The sequence below is a fragment of the Harpia harpyja genome, chromosome 6 (genome assembly GCF_026419915.1).
Source record: "Harpia harpyja isolate bHarHar1 chromosome 6, bHarHar1 primary haplotype, whole genome shotgun sequence".
Classification (NCBI taxonomy): Eukaryota; Metazoa; Chordata; class Aves; order Accipitriformes; family Accipitridae; genus Harpia; species Harpia harpyja.
Window position 1 is genome coordinate 48,087,860 of NC_068945.1, and position 17,744 is coordinate 48,105,603.

General features: G+C 41.9%; 1 protein-coding gene across 7 annotated transcripts in view; it reads left to right on the forward strand.

The window, feature by feature from the left end:
* PLXNB2 (plexin B2) overlaps positions 1-17,744 on the forward strand; it is a 262,309-nt gene that overhangs the window by 203,761 nt on the left and 40,804 nt on the right. For all 7 annotated transcript variants that reach the window (XM_052790853.1, XM_052790851.1, XM_052790855.1 and 4 more), the window contains 3 exons: positions 5,527-5,699; positions 7,984-8,132; positions 11,117-11,225. In XM_052790853.1, the coding sequence (XP_052646813.1) occupies positions 5,527-5,699; positions 7,984-8,132; positions 11,117-11,225 (431 nt within the window). The remainder of the gene's footprint in view (positions 1-5,526; positions 5,700-7,983; positions 8,133-11,116; positions 11,226-17,744) is intronic.

The following is a 17,744-nucleotide window of genomic DNA, read 5'->3' on the forward strand; positions in this document are numbered from 1 at the left end:
TAAACAGGAATCTATTCCTTCATAATTTGGAGTCATGTGAATCAGAATGTTACCTTTGTAGGTTTTACTGGTTTGGGTGAAACAATTAAATCTGACAGATCGAAAGTTATTAATACCAAACTCATGAATTAAACGTCAGTGTTGTATACATTAAAGGCTGATTTAAATATGCTACCATTATTTTGCTACCATTATATGAGGTCAGCCTCACCTCTGTGCGTGGGAAGATCATGGAGCAGATCCTCCTAGAAGCTATGCTAAGGCACATGGAGGACAGGGAGGTGATTCGAGACAGCCAGCATGGCTTCACCATGGGCAAGTCCTGCCTGACCAACCTAGTGGCCTTCTATGATGGAGCGACTACATCAGTGGACAAGGGAAGAGCTATGGATGTCATCTATCTGGACTTCTGTACGGCCTTTGACACAGTCCCCCACAACATCCTTCTCTCTAAATTGGAGAGAGATTGATTTGATGGGTGGACTGTTCTGTGGATGAGGAATTGGTTCGATGGTTGCATGCAGAGGGTAGTGGTCAACAGCTCAATGTCCAGATTGAGATTGGCGACAAGTGGTGTCCTTCAGGGGGCCGTAGTGGGACCAATACTGTTTAATATCTTCATCAATGACATGGCGGGATCAAGTGCACCTTCAGCAAGTTTGCAGACGACACCAAGCTGAGTGGTGCGGTTGACACGCCTGAGGGATGGGATGCCATCCAGAGGGACCTTGACAGGCTTGAGAGGTGGGTTCATGTGAACCTCGTGAGGTTCAACAAGGCCAAGTGCAAGGTCCTGCACCTGTGTCAGGGCAACCCCTGGTATCAACACAGGCTGGAGTGTGAAGGGATTGAGAGCAGCCCTGAGGAGAAGGACTTGGGGGTACTGGTGGATGAAAAGCTGGACATGACCCAGCAATGTGCGCTCACAGCCCAGAAGGCCAACGGTATCCTGGGCTGCATCAAAAAGCAGCGTGGCCAGCAGGTTGACGGAGGCGATTCTCCCCCTCTACTCTGCTGTGGTGAGACCCCACCTGCAGTACTGCGTTCAGCTCTGGGGTCCTCAATACAAGAAAGACATGGACCTGTTGGAGCAGAAGAGGGCCACAAAAATGATCAGAGGGATGGAACAGCTCTCCTATGAAGAGAGGCTGAGAGAGTTGGGGTTGTTCAGCCTGCAGAAGAGAAGGCTCCAAGGAGACCTTATTGTGGCCTTTCAATACTTAAAGGGGGCTTATAAGAAAGATGGGGACAAACTTTTTAGCAGGGCCTGTTGTGATAGGACAAGGGGTAGTGGTTTTAAACTGAAAGAGGGTAGATTTAGACTAGATATGAGGAAGACATTTTTTACAGTGAGGGTGGTGAAACACTGGCACAGGTTGCCCAGAGAGGTGGTAGATGCCCCATTCCTGGAAACATTCAAGGTCAGGTTGGACGGGGCTCTGGGCAACCTGATCTAGTAGAAGGTGTCCCTGCTCACTGCAGGGGAGTTGGACTAGATGATCTTTGAAGGTCCGTTCCAACACAAACTATTCTGTGATCCTATGATTTTCAAATTCACTTTTGCTTTGGAGGGCAGTCCTAATAGTGCAGCTTCACAGTTCAAATGTACTTAAGTAGTTTGATTTTTTGTTTCCATGGCCATTTCCCTTCCCCAATGAACTTTCCCCCTCCAGTAGCAGAAAGGGGATCCTTCTCACTGCCTCTCATATGGACTTTACCTGAAATCTCAGCTTTCAGCTGTGTCTCAGCTCAGACAGGTTCTGCAGTCTTTATGTCTGCTAGCTATCAGCAATACATAGAAACATTCATTGTGCTTTAAGCTCATTACTTTATTCATTTATTTCTACAGAAAAAAAAAATGTATAAGTGTTTAATAGCACAAAGACTTGGTCTCTGATATAAATTCCTTTCTAAATATGAATTTCTTTATTTCTTTCCACATACAATGATGAAGCAGTTATGTCTGTGAGCCTATCAAAATCAGTGGAGCAGTATCTGGGAGCTGGGACCTACCTTACACTCCTTTGAACTGAAGTTTAAGGCATAATATTGCAAAAAATGCGAGGCAACATGCTTGTTACTTGTGTGATGAGCCAACATCAGGAAAACTAATACTTCCCCCAAGTAATTTCCTGTGCAGATTAATTCTTCAGACCATATTTTTCCATCTGTACAATATTTAAATTTATTCCCTTACTTATTGGCAGAATAGAAGTATGTTTTTAGAAGATTTTCCCTATGGCTCTGTGTGCAGTGTTGAAAGCACTTAAAAGAGGACCTGGCATGAGTGTTACAGGGAGGTCATATTACAATCTCACACTGTCTTAATTCCATTCCAAAGGCTGTGGTGTTTAAAACTGCAGAATTTTGACCAAATATTCCCAACATCTTTTTTCCAAGTCTGGAAAAAACATCAAAAAAAAGAGGTAGCTAAATTATTAAAGAAATGTTATCATTCAAATTGAAATACAGAACCCTTGCAAGAGGGGAAATTGCAAAATTATCAACAAATGTCTATTTTCATTATAAAAGGGATTTTTTTAATCCAGATTCTCTGCTGCTTTTAAATTTCCTTGCCATATGAAATCCCGAGCATGATGTTTTTTATGCATCTTGAAAAGAATTGGCTTTGGGTATATGGCTGCTGCTGAGAAGCACCTTTGAACCTGCCAGTGAAAGAACCCTTTCTTTGTATAACACTTAGTGAATACTAAGTTACGATAACGTTTTTACATCTCAAGCCATCAGGGGTTCTGAACAGTATGAAATCCAATATATCCCTTTTATCCTTTGTCCTTTTTATCAATGATTTCACAGCTGGTATCTCAAGGTGATGGATAAGAGTCTGAATCTAATGAGTGGCTTGCTGCTGGTACATTTAATGAGCTGATCAGTGAACAGTGGGAGTGTTTAATGCTTTGAGGCCGTAGCTTTCTCCATTGCATTTATGCAACTGGATGTGAGGGACGTCAAGACGTTGCAGCGCTGACATTGTTTACTGAGTGATGGGATGAAAATCCCTGTCCAGCCAATGAAGGATAACAAAGTAATTCAGTAAGTGTATTGCCGTGCCATACCAGGTGGCCATGTGGCAGTGTGGGTGGGAAATGCAGGGGTTAGGAAGGCAAGGGGAAGATTCATTTAACAATATTACCTGCTCAAATCCCTGTGCAGTAGCAGCCTTTCAGAGTGCTGGATTAAGAAAGCAATCTGGTTCCTGCAAAAGCAATTCACAGCATAGACGTGAGGAACCTTCCTTGCTGCTGCCCACACCGTCTCTTCTGCTTATAAAAGCAAACAGCAACACACCAGGGCTGTCAGTCTGGTGCTTTTCCCCAGCACTACATTCACATCCAACATACAGAGTGAATAGTTAACACACAAAGTGTTGAAAATATTGCTTGGGTTATGTTTGTTGCTCGGTGACTTCTGTATTGATGTGCTCAGTATATGAAGCAAATGATACTACTCCTGCTTTGTGCTCATCGATTCCTTGAGAATTCAAGATAGGGGTTGAATAAAATGAATGTTCTTTCTCATTGATTCATTGTTACAAATGCTGAAGTCCCTTGGCTTTGCATACACCTCCAATGATGTCTCAACTGAGTTTGTGCTGGTAAAGCTACTTGAAATCAAGTGGATATGATGATTAGATGTAAGAAGGGTTATAACCAGGCTTCATCATTGCATTAACTCTTCAGTGTAAGGGCAGGAATAAAAACATGTTATTCTATTAAAGACTAGCTGTGAAACTGAATGCTGAGGTTTTAAATATGCAGCATTTAGAGAAAAACTGCTGTTATGAGCTAATATACTCTCATGCAAGTGGCAGAGAGACTGTAGCCAAGTTTTGGGCATCTGTAATATTGTTCATGCCTAGCAGGGGAATAAGAGCACTGCTGAAAAATAATGGAAAACCAGCATTCTCATTTTACTTTTTCATTTCAGTAGAAATCTGACATGGTAGCCTCTTGAAATTAGATTTTAAAAGTTACTGCTGCTGCTGTTATCTAGGAAGTTATCAAGTGCGTTGAAATGTTAGTGACTGGAGGGTGGTTTTGCCGGTGTCCTTCCTACAGTCCTGCTCCTCTGAGAATAAAAGTTTTATTTAAATAGACATTTTTGATGGCCTTACCATATGCAATCTCAAAGGGATTTATCCTAGTCTCTCTTGCCCACATCTGATCACTTCTGTTTACTCTGCTTTGCTTCTTGCATCTTTAAGGATGAACGTCCTTTGAAAAAAACCCAATGTCACTAAGGGTACCATTTCTTGAGACTTAATGAGCACATAAAAGAGCTCATCACTACTAGAAAGGGGAGATGTTGAGTCTCTGTCTTGTACTCACCACTCCCATCTGTGAGCACATTTAACTCTTGAAAGAGCACAGGAGGAAACCTGGATAGTTTTCTGCCGTTCTGGTAAGTTAAGTTGATTTACAAGAAGACTCAACAAGTGCCAGAGCCTCGGTGGCAGAGGGTGAGAAGCTGTGTGGCCAGAAAAAAAGAGCAGCAAAGAGTAAAGAGAAGCAGGGATGAAGGGAAGGAGCAGAAAAGGAGGGAGCAAGAAGTTTCCCTCTTTACAATAATCAGCTCACCTTCCCAGGGAAGCAGAGCACTCACACACTGGGTAATCTGTGGAACTTGCATGCTTCCCCTAGAGAAACATGTGGCATCTTTTCAGTCCGTTTTCTTCTGGTCTAGCTCTCAAGTGCATCTCCAAATGTTTTCTTGCAAGCCCAGGCTTTCTGTATGGTGCTGAACCACCCAGCTATGTCTCAAGGTTTTGCATCTATTTGGAAAAATTAATTTTGTTCAGTGACTCTGCATCATGACAGAGATTGACGGTGCCCAAAACAAGGTTACTGTCTGGGACAATTGGTGCATGGTTCCTCAGTAAGAGAGGCGTGACTGTCAGACCTCATTCTTGGCTCAGTAAAACTAGAATTACCCCACTACAGAAAGAATAAGGCATACATCAGGACAGCAATTCAAGAAAAAAGGGAAAACAAAAGCAGGAAAATAGAGAAGAATGGAGAAATGAAGAGGTATTAACTTGAATAACACTTCATTAAGTGTTAACTTTCTATTCAGTTCAGGCTCTAGCGATGATTTTGGAAAGGCCCAAATTTCCTGGAAACGGCCTACAAAGGCAGCTCTCTTCCTTTAAATATGCGACTGGCAGAGGTCCCGTGCCAGCTGATGACTGTCTCTACCGACACCCATGCAGAGTTTATACCCTTCCACATCTGACTCCTGGTACACCAGGAGGACCTGTTTGTTTGAACTAGTCTTTGAACAGTTGTACAGGCAGGTTCAAAGAGGATAGTCAAAGAAAGGACTTTGTACTTAAACGTTTTGACATGCCTGAGTGACAAAAATGTATTTGGGTTCTACTTGATAGTTTATTCATACTGTGCACGTGGATAGATTTCAGGTTTTTCCATGCAGGGAAAAATACAGTTTTCTCTCAATATCCTTAAAACAGAGGAAAATGTCTAAGTACATTTACCATTCACATTTCAGTGACTCTGTACAACTGCTCTTATGGACGAAGTGACTGCAGCTTATGCCTCGCGGCCCATCATGACTATAAGTGTGTCTGGTGTGAAGAAGATGGCAAGCCCAGCAAGTGCGTTTATGAAAAACTCTGTCACGCTCCTCCCACTGACACGTGTCCTCATCCAGAAATCACTCGTGTAAGATTGCTTTTTTCTCTCCCTACCAGTGTATTATTTTTCAGGAGAAAGCATCCAAGCAAGCTCATACTGAAAGGCAGTTTTTTTCCTAGGATGTTAAGTAAGCCTCTGAAATAGCTGCAAGGAAATAATGCCAGTAGTGATGTGTGTGAGAGATTTGTAAAGACTCAAAATAAGAGACTGAATGGACTCTTTGAGACTCCTTGTTTTTCAAGCCTTGTCCTCACTGTGCCAGAAGCCAGGCTAGCAGTGTACGCTTAAATGTGGCACTTGATTCTTGGGAATCAGCATGGATTTTTTTCTGTCCTGAAGTCCTTTCTACCTGAAATAAGTCTATAAGAGAGGTTCACTGCTCCTGGAACTACAAGCACTTAGCAGGCGCATTAACAGGCTTCAAACTAGGCTTTTAAATAGTATTTAATAAGGGAGCAAGTTGTTTCTGCATCACAATGTGTTTTCCAGGTGTCAGTGATACTTTCCAGTCCACACCGGCATTAAACTCAAGGCTGTACAAGTTGAACATAGAAAGTCAGAGAGGCCAAATGTGCACCCCTGACTTACTCTGTGGTTGGAGCATTCACGCAGGGCAAGGGAAGAACGTTGTCCACCTTGGTGGACCAGTAGCCAAAGCAAGAAGTGATAAATCCTTGTCTTTTTCAGCCACAAGCCAAATGCTGTTTTTCTGGGCATAACTGTCAAGAAAAGAGTGGTATGTACTTCCACTGGGCAAATCTAAATTGCTGTGACAGTGGTATCAGTACTTTGAAACTCAGGCACACCATTTGATGAGAACATATCCCAAGCTATCATAAAATGCAGTAACTCTGTTGACAGAGGTTGAGTCGTAACAGGGATGTTTCACTCAATAGGAACTGTTTAATTCTGAAACCTGGGCCCAAACTGGTAGAGACGCTGAATCTCCTGAGGCTGCATAGTTAGAGGTGCAGTGTGGGTACAGGCAGACCAGCAGCACGCTGGATGAGGTTGGCCATGATGGTGTATTTAAGAAGAAATGGCAGGTAAACAGTTGAAGTTTGCCAAGGAAGGCAAATACCCTGAAATCTTGACAGAAAGTGTGGAGAAGAATACTTGTGTGATAGGTTTGCCCAGATAAAGATGATTTGAGTGGGAAGGGAAAATTAAGAAAAATAAAAGTGTTTTCACCTGAGATACTGTTTTGTACATGATTGTGGATTAAATACTAAATACTAAAATATTAGTTTTTTCCAAAATTTTGTTAGCTCCAGATTTGAACAAAATATTTGGAAACATCTACCCAAACTGTAGAGCCATTTTTCAGGTAGTTTATTTATGGATGGAGTGAAAAGGGATGGCCAGTGGGCAGAAGTTTTAGGGAGTTGAACCAGTGGGAAAACAGAGCAAGTGATTCTGGAGGTGGGCTGCGCAGCAGGCAGCAGCAGCCATGTCTCTGTGCTCAGACATGCTTAGGTGTAAGAAACTCTGATTTTGATGGAGCAGACATTAAAGTCCAGATTTTTAGAAGCTGTATTTGTTTGGCTTCCAATTACTGCATTTGGGACTGTGCAACCTCCCTCTTCTTGATGGTAAACTTGCAGCCCTCCAAAGCTGAAGACCTGAAAAGGTCTTGCTGGAGGTGCTCCAAATATTACATAGGAAAGCAGGTTAGCCTCCCAACAAATATTCAGGATTCAAGTGCCTGTTCAGGCCATATTTCAACCTGAGAAGTCCACTGCAACTGCAGGATTTTCTCAGTCCTCATTTTAATTGCAAATTATTTAATTAGCATCAGCCCATATACTGCAGCATCCTACCATTCGATGCAGTAAGGAACATAGGGGACTAGAGGAACTTTTGAAGACACTATGTGGGGCAGCAGTGTGTGTTAGGAAGGTGCACTGTTCTGATGTGAACCTAAAAGGAGAAAATCATGGCAAAAAAAATGCTGGAAAAGCTCCATGGAATGATTGTGAGAGGAGCCCGATCCATTTGCTTTTCAAAATCACACTGCTTTAGTGGAGGAAGCAAACTCTGTTCTGAGTAAACACTAGGCAAGAGTTTTGTACATAACAGTCTGCCACAGGAGACACAAAATCTGCAGCTGATGAATACTGGTTCTGAGCTAAGAGATGATTAATTAACATTAAAAAGTTACATAGCGTGGTTTTGTGGGGGTCCTACAAGAAACGTCTTTTGCTTTTCAAGTGTGGGTAAGTCAAAGTAGCTTCAAATAATATGGAAGAGCAACATGGTCACTGCAGTATTTAATTTTGCTTTTTTTTTACTTTCCCTCATGCAAACACAGATTGAGCCAAAAACTGGACCACTAAGTGGTGGAATTCTTTTGACCATAATGGGATCTAATTTGGGAATAAAAGCAGAAGATGTAAAAAATATAACGGTGGCAGACAAGGAATGTCTTTTCAAAGAGGAATTCTACTCTGTTTCCACAAGGTAATTGCTGGATATTTTTCACAAGATTTTAGAAGAAAAAAGGAACTTCTGTACATTTTGGGGAGAAGATGATCTTCCTGTGGTAATAAAAGGTTATCAATAGAAGAAAGAACTAGTGCAATATACCTGCAATATTTCATAGTAACATGTCTGAGTATTTAAAATTGTTGTAGACTCTAATACACCAACAAATTTACAATAGCGTACTACCATCCTACTTTTGATTGATTGATTTGTTTTTCCTCATTTGTCTGAAAAGCTTTCATAAACTATTACTGCAGATACCTCAAGACTATTTATTTGTTTTTAAATTAAAGGCATCATAGGTGTGCATCTAGTCATTAAAATCTTTGCTAAATCTGAACCACAGTACAGCCAAACATACAAGGTTTATGGGAAAGTAAACAAAGCAAGAGAAAGCTTAAATCTTTTTGTTTTAGTCCAGCCACAAAGTTACTTTCCTGGGGGCAGGGAGGGAGCCCGGAGTTTTGCTTTAGCTTTAGATGACTAAGTTTCATCACAGAGCCAACAAGTCCATGGATGTTGAATTGCCTAAGCAGGTTGGTAGATGTTTTGCAGATTACTTGTCACACTCTTAAGCAATGCCAAAAATTAAAGTGCCTAAATTCTTCTAGGTATCTAGGTGTTTACTACAGATTATATCAAGCATCTAATTTCAAGAGGGAAATACCCTTCTGATATTAGCTGATAAAAAGCATAGCATGAAGTTTCAGTAGTAATATTATGAGTAATGACATATTTTAAGCAGTGTGATTTTTCTTTCATTCAGTTTTGATATTTAAAGCTGCAGTTGAAACCTTGGCTTTCTTTCCCTTCAGTTAATTTAAAGTGTAATACAGTGACTTTTTGCTATTTCTGTGGCATGTTTTGAAAGGGGTTTTGAAGATACCTAAGTGATTTTTTTAGCTTTTGAAAAATGTTTAGCTTTAGTCAGTTAGTGGGTCAGGCATTTAGAAGCTTCACAGGCCCCTAGGATTTATGAATATGTATATAGCTGTATATCTCTTACTGCTTCCCAAATCCATTGCCATCACTCGTGCGTTTACATGTGCATCACCATCCACAAAATGCCCAACTCTTTTACAGTCATCTTTTCTCATTCCCTATTTTCAGTGTTTGCAAAAGCTGCACTGAATTGCAGCATAGTCTTACAAGAATTTCCCCAGCCTCTTGGCTTTTTCTAAAGCTTTTTGATATATTTAAATACATGGAAAGGAGCCAGAACTGAGATGACTGGTTCCTTGTATCATAGCAACATTACTGGTTTCCTAAACTCTGCCAGTGTGGTAATGGGTGAGAACAAATGCAACGTGCATAATGTCATTTATCAACAAATTAGGGGGTTTTGAAGGATGTTCTCCATTAGAGAAGCCTTGAAAAAGAAGTTATTCAAAATCTCCAAATAGATATTTGTAATTTTCTGTCTTTATCTTCCTCCATTCTTTTGTTTTATTATTACCTTCTTCCATTTAATTTAATTTAAAAAAAAAAAAAGTAAGTGCCTAGTCTTGCTCCCCTATCCTTCTGCAGTAAAAAGCTAGTCATTTTTAGGAGGCAGTTGCTCCCATGGGCAGGAGAGCAGCAAGATTTAAGGCACTTAAGGGTGCTTTCTGGCTCTGCGGTGATTTAATTGTTGGCCTTGGAGAAGTCATGTTCTCATTCTTTGTAGTTTTCCATTTGTAACATGGGGGAAGGGAGGGAAGGAGGGGACTTTTCTCAATTAAAATCCCTGCTAACCACTCTGTGGTGTTTCCTCCACACACACCCCCCAGCGCCGGCCCCTGACTGCTTTCCCTAGCTTGACATATGGTAGAAATTCTTCCAAAGGTACCGTTTCCTGTTTCTGCCTGACAAGAAGATACAACTTCCAAGAATACAGTAGAGAGATGATGAGGAACAGACTCAGGCAGCCATACACATGCCAGGACATGCAAGAATTTAGAGAATTTTGTCCATTTGCCAGTACCCAGGCACAAAAGTCTGGAGTGATCTGCAGAGGGACTTGACAATCCTTTTATTATAAGTCCCGGTTTAAGTAGATTATACCCAGTAATTTGGGGTTGTTGTGGTGGGTTTTTTTCTGTTTGAGGAGTTTTTTTAAGCAGTCGTGCACTGCTTGAGGAAGAATAGCAATAATCGCGGAGAGAAAGAGCGGAGGAAATGAGCAGTGATCCTCGGGGTGTGTCCTATATGAAACTGTCTGCCTGCACAGGCTGCGAACATTATATACCTCCTTATCTAACTGTATTATCAGCTCTCCATTAAGCATTTGTCCCAGTTTTCAAGTGTGTTGAATCCTTATTGCATTTTCATGCTTGTATTCTGTGATCACCTGTTTGAAATAAAAGTATAAACATACTAGCTATCACTCAGCAGCAATGTTAGTTAAGGCAGTGTTTTCTCAGCCAGTGTTCCTTGACCTCTGATTTTGCGTGGGTTATCTGAGGATTTATTTTCAGAGAACAGTAATTCTAAAGGGATTTTGACCGTAGGTGTGAAAATACAGTAGTTTAAAGCTGAAAGATAGCAGGATGCCCAACAAAAGTATCAGCAGCTAAAACACAAAGTTATAAGATAGCTGATGGTCTGATTCTTACATCAGGGGGCATGGCGGTGGTCCTTCATTTTTTTAACATCATAAGGTCCAGTGAAAACCTTGTGTAGGAAAAGTTCATCTCTGACTTCTGGGCTGAATTTGAGTATTCTGTAGAAGGCACCTCTACTAACAGACTGCTAAAGTAGCTGTTGTGCACAGTGCTCAGGTTTCATTTTTACCTACCTTTAGATAGGAGATTAAACTATTGTTGGGTGTTTTTGCTGGGAATCTGAGGCAGCGTTCAAGTACCTTGTGTAGGATACAGCGAAGTTAGTGCTTTTGCTGGCAGTGTGTGGTAGCTCACATACATTGCACTGGTATTACAGCTGCTACTTCTAACAGATAAACTTACGTTCTTTCTTGCTAGGATTGTATGTCAAGTTGGGTCAATGAATGAACCAAAACAAGGTCAAGTTGAAGTTAACATCAACGGAAAATTAGGTAAATCACCAAATGAAGTGCTGTTTACATACCAGGTAAGTGCATTTTTTTCAGAGACCTGTTTTATACCTTGTGCATGACTTAAGTTAGAAGTTTACCTGTTAAGCACAGAGTAGATTGTGTTTGCCTTACAAACTTTGTTTCATCAATAGCACTGTCATTTAAGTACATTAGAAAACACTTAACTTGTGCATTTCTTTATACAAAGGGTGTACCAAAAATCTATTCTGATCAATAGATCCAGAGTCTCAAAATAGGATGATGTTGTTTGCAATTCAAGTTAAAAAGATGTGGTAGAAAAGAAACTGTAATAAACTTATTCAGTAGTCACATAATACCTCTTAAGCATCACTATTGAATAAAAAAAATCAGCACTGCAAAAAATTAGGTATTATTTAGACGCACAGTTGGTGCACTATTTTAATCACAGTGTTTAGTCTAGCCAATGTTCTTAATTACAAGAATGGATGCAGAGCAGCTGAAGAATATGTAATGAAGGTACATTAATTTTTTAATAATTTATTTCATTCAGAATTACAGCATGCAGAGTCACAGACAGTGTGATGTGTGTTCATATTACACATGTGCTTTGTTTTCAGTGTCACTATGAAGGAGAATTTCGTTTGTGTCTTAATTGCTTTACCCTAAATGTGACCCTAGGTTATACCTGGTCTAGCCTGTGGTTTTAGCAGCAAGTAGCTTTATGTGTATCTATGAGGTCTTCAAAATTTGTAAAAGCCTGTGATAGTTGAGAGGTTTAAATAATATCTGTCCTCATATTGATACTTAAAATTACACCTATAAACTGTAAACCTGTAAAACATTAAGGGTGGGTTAGGCTTTTATCTTCTCCTGTATTTAAATTTCTGTCTCATTGATTCTTGATATCTTGTGAGAAGGAAAGGAAAGGAGTTGGCAGTAAACTGTGGAATAAGTCAAGAATGACATTCAACTGAGAAGAGACTATTCTTGGTTTTGCAAAACAGGCCAGAAGTGTTTTTTCTATAATTTCCAATCAAATACCTCCTCTCCCTGGTGATATCTCTGCAAAAACCACCCTTTTTGCTTGAAAATGTCCTCTGTTCCTTTGTGGAAATGTAGGTTATAATTAAGTCTTTCTTTGCTGATCTCATTCATCTTAACGAGAGAACAACAATATAATCTCCCTTGTTTATGTGTTTGTGGTCTCTAGGACAGAGGCTATGACAGTAAACCCTACATGAGATGAGATTTTGACATGAACCCGTTGCATTGGGTACATTTTACACCAGTTCTCCTATGCTTCTCCTGTGTGTAAAGATTCTCCCATGGTTTGCATGAAAACCACATGAAGATGTTATGGAGTGTGTTGAAATGTAATCTGAAGCCCCCATGTAGGCTTCGAAGCCGGTCTGTGAACTTGTTCTGTTGTGATTCCTGCTCAGCCCATCTGGGAGGCGAGATAAGCAGCCACCGCATTTGGCTACTTAAGGGAAAGATTCATGATCGCCCATCAGTGAGGTGCTAGGAGAAGCCACTCTGCACAGGCGTCATCCAGGTGGATGTTTTCCTGCAAGTCCAAGATTCCCTCTGTGCCAATCTCTGCCTGCATTGAGGTTACTGAAATATCAGATACCTAAGATAACTGCTGATAAAGAGCATTTTTATTTACTGCAAAAATCTTTCCATGGGGACTCTATTTACAAAATGCAAAGCAATGGCAAGTAATACAGTTTATGCCTTAAACTGGTGAAATTGGTTTCTATTTTCATTTCTCTCTGTTCCACGAGAAAATGAAGCCAACTGTTGACTGCAGCAGGATTAAAGTCAGTACAGGGGCATCGCGTTCACGCGCACCTCTACAAGTGTAACACGAGAGCTTTTAGCATGAGAACAGACAATCAGAGCAGACAAATGTGTCAGCTGATGTTGTCTTAAAAGCTACAATCTTGTTTCACTGCTGTTTTCAGGCAGTTCTTTGGTGACTTCTTTCAGCAGACATGCGAAATCTGTGCTTTAAAACCTCTCCTATTCAGTATATATAAAGGAAAGAAAATACTCTTCCTTCCAGGGGCCTTCTTAAAATAAATTTTCTGTTATGTATTTCCCCCTTTCTTTGGCACATTGTCTGGCTACCCTCCTGCTGGTAATTATCACTGTTTTTGCGGGGTGTGGCAGCACAGGGCAGAAGTGCGAAGCAGTGCACAAGGAGACAATGCAGCTGCTCAGCCTGGTGTGTTCGTGGACACTGGAGGTGTCACCATACTCCCCACTGTCTCAGCCACGTACATGTGACTAGCATCTATCACCAAAAGCATATAGTTATCAAGTAGATTGGATATAAGGAAGAATTTTTTTAGGAGGGTGGTGAGACACCAGAACAGGTTGCCCAGAGAAGTTATGGCTGCCCCATTATTGGAAGTGTTCAAGGCCAGGTTGGATGGGGCTTTGAGCAACCTGGTCTAGTGAAGGATGTCCCTGCCCATGGCACGGGGTTGGACTAGGTGATCTTTGAAGGTTGCTTCCAACCCAAACGATTCTATGATTCTATAAGTGCTACTACATTTGGTCTCAACAATAAGATGCATTTTTAAAGCTGGATTGATGAGGATCAGCAGTCAGCACAACTTGGGGCTCAGACTCGTGCTTCTGCCCTGTCTGCCAGCACAGCACATTTCTAAGCTGAGGAATGCATGAGACCTTCATTAAATGGGTCAAAAGTCAAGTTAAAAGGGAAGTCATGGTTTCAATTTAAAATGAGTTCTGAACTAAAATGCCCTGGTCCACAAGAGTCTGTGCTGTGCAGTAAACATCTCATCTATATTTTCTGCGTAACAGGGGAGGAAAGCTCTATTTCTCCCTACCCATCACGATTTCTCTATCCAACCTGAGTGCTGTTCAAGTCCAGCCATTCCAGTGAAATGAAATTCTGGTAACCCAGTCCTCCCCTACTGACATTTCTGTTGTTTCACTATACGCAGGATCAGACAATAACCATTCTCCTGTTTAGTGAAATAGAAATGAAATGATGCTAAATTTTAATATCCAGCTATGCAGTACATCTGGAGCACTGACAGCTTGGCTGGTCTCTAAGCAGGTGGAGCAGTAACATGGCTAAAGGCCAGTCCTTCTTTTTCGTTTGTTGTTAACTTTATCTGATTTGCTTGTTACTATGACAGGGAGAAGCAGTATCAAAGGAAGGAGTTAAGCTTTTCGTAGGTACATGGCCCAGATTTGCTGATCCCACACAAGTGTGATTCCTTTCTCAGAATACCTCGTCTTCAGACTCGAGCCACCAGAACAAGAGTTTGCAGCTGGTTCTGGGATCTCTAACACCTATTTGCAAGAGCAATTCTCTGAGTTTTAGGCTGTGTAGGTTAAAAAAACTATAGTGTTTCAGAAAGCTCAAATTCATGTAAGATGGTGAAATTAGAGGTAGAACTTTGCAAAAGTGTAATGCATTTCTGAGGTGCTGAAGGTAGTTGTCCTGGTTTCAGCTGGGATAGAGTTAATTGTCTTCCTAGTAGCTGGTACGGTGCTATGTTTTGAGTTCAGTATGCGAAGAATGTTGATAACACACTGATGTTTTCAGTTGTTGCGAAGTAGTGTTTAGTCTAAAGTCAAGGATTTTTCAGCTTCTCATCCCCAGCCAGCGAGAAAGCTGGAGGGGCACAAGAAGTTAGCACACGACAGAGCCAGGGCAGCTGACCCAAAGTGGCCAACGGGGTATTCCATACCGTGTGACGCCACATCTAGTATAGGAACGGGAAAGTGGGGGGCAGGGATTCGCCGCTCGGGGACTGGCTGGGTGTCGGTCGGCGGGTGGTGAGCAATTGCACTGCGCATCATTTGTACATTCCAATCCTTTTATCATTACTGCTGTCATTTTATTAGTGTTATCATTATCATTATTAGTTTCTTCTTTTCTGTTCTATTAAACCGTTCTTATCTCAACCCACGAGTTTTACTTTTCCCAATTTTCTCCCACTGGGTGGGGGGGAGTGAGTGAGCGGCTGCGTGGTGCTTGGTTGCTGGCTGGGGTTAAACCACAACAGTAGTTCAGGGACTGGCTTGGAAATAATGACTTTTAGTAAATCAGGAAGTCTGTTTACCTAAACAAGATGAGATGAATAACCAAAAAAAGAGTCTGATCTGAAAACAAACATGAACTTGACTATTGACCATACTGGAAGTTTGAACATGAACCTGAACAGCACAGTTAGATTTAACAAGGTGCACTGTTCCACCTTAATCTAATCCCAGCTTGGCAGTTTCCTCATAACTCCATCTATCCTCTGCTTTCCTTCTTGATGTTTGAAGCAATTGCCTTGAGAGCTCTCACCAGTGCAGTGCCATTAGTGCCACAAGGCTTTTGTGGAGGGTTTTAGCTCACTCTTTGATTTTTCTCCCTGAATCTTTACCTCGACATATGCATTTTACACTGTAGTTGGTGGTTTTGGGGGGGGGGGGGGGTATTACATGCTTGTTGCCATTACAATTGATGCTGATAAACGACACATCCACAGCAGTCTGGAGTTGCTTCCAGAGGATCTTATTTTATTCCTGAGTCCTGGAGCACATCTTGTTTACGTGTCAGCCTGCATAGGGGCCAGGAGAACTCCTGGGTAGCTGAGAGTTTCAGTGAAGTTGGCCTTTTCTCGTGTGGAAATTATTAGACTTAATTCTCTATCATCTGAGCTATGCATTTACATACGTGTCCCACAATCCAGTGCTCATTGTTCTGCTTGAAAGCTGCCAGTGAACACGGGCTGTATGATAACGCAGACTTTCCAGTCATGCATGCTTCCATTTCTCCATCAAACCTGTCAGCAAGGCTCTGTGGTCTTTTCAGAAAATCATGTGTTGTCTGCCTCATGATAAAAAGATGCTGCTTGCAGTCCAAAAAATTAGTTGTTTAAAGTACCAACGCTTTGCACAAGCATCCCATCCACAGCAGACAGCACACAACATGCATTGCCAGGCAAATGCTCTGCCTGGACACCTGGAGTGGCTGGAAGCATTTGACCAGCTCACATGGTGTAAGGTTTCGACAAAGCAGCCCCAGAAAGGCAGGACTCCGCTCACTTCTCTGCTGTTGCAGAAATAACCCAGGAACTGAAGCCTGGCTTGTGTTAATGGATGCCGTGACGAGGCGAGCTGGTAGGTCAGGTCAGCCACTGCGGTGAACACCAGGCTGCCAAGAGTGCGCAATGGAAATTCTCTGGTTGAATATCCTGTGAGTGGGTGGCTTGTCTGAAGAAACAAGAAGCAGGCTCCCTTGAGTCTGAGAAAGGAGAGAAATGGAGGGGGAAAGAGCAGTTCCTAATGAGTTGTGTGCCCCATTCAGAAGCCTAATTTAGCTTCTGCAGTTACCTTTATGGTCCATGAAATGATATTTTGACCTCCAAGAAGGTGGCCAGTGTCTACAGCACTTCATGGGCTATGCCTTTAATCCCTTTAAATTTTGTGTGCTTTATATGCAAGGGTTGGCAGAATAATTAGGCTTTCAGTGCAGGGCAGATAATTTTGGTAACAAATTAGTTGTTTTACAGACCTGCTTCAAGAGCCAAAACTTATTGCAGCTGGGACCAGGATGGGGAAGGGGAAAGGTTGCTTGAGGAGGAAAGGATGGATGAGGTAAATGCAGAGCAATAACGTGATCTGTACATTTGTGAAAATCTTATCCACGTGTGTGTGCATTGCTATCAGGTCCTTGACACAGCATCCCTGTGCTCTTGTTGTGTGGAAGCACAAAAGCCCTTTCCTACTTGTGAAGATGTGCACTTGCCTCAAAGGCAAACCACCAATCGGAGGTCACTGCCTACAGGAGCTGGCAGAAGGGAGCTTAGGTGGCTTTGCCATTTGCTGCCCATTATGTCCATTTGAACACATCCATCTGTTGCTGGCTTCCCCTTGTTCTGCAGCTGGCATCTCTCACAGCATCACGGGGATATACTCTGCCACCATCCTCTTTTCCCTCCCAGTTGTCTCTCTGCTTGTGGTCTGGCATGGTTGCATTTTCTCCAGCATCCCCCTCGGAAGCATAGACTTCATGCCAAGGTTTCTTTGCATCTCCGTGAGGCTCCCCTCCTCAGTTGCCTTCCAACTGTTCCTGAATTTCTGGCCCCTCTTGTGATCCACCAGTAGCCTCCTTAGTGTTTGGTTTCTCTCTTCCATTTTCTGCATTAGTGAACCATTTTTATCTCAGTGGTGTAGTTCTTGGGTTAGAAACTGCCTACCAAAGATGAATCTTATAGTAGATAGTATCGCTATTTGCAGAGTCATGCCCAGGAATATAAAAAGTTGAGGATGTGCTTGGTAACAGACAAGTGGAAAAGTAGAGAAATGTAGAAGAAAACATGTAGACCCTAGGTGATGCTCCACAGGAGTGCACTCCTCTTGTTATTGAATGCTGTGCAAGGGACCAGAAGTGAGCTGGCTGGACATGACAGTGTAAACCAGGAAAGCTGCAAGGCAAACAAACCAAGTGAAAAAGGACATGAATCAGCCTGACAGATCAGATCCCAAATGCAAGTCGAGTCAGTGAAAAAGGGACTGGGGGAATGGCCCTGTTT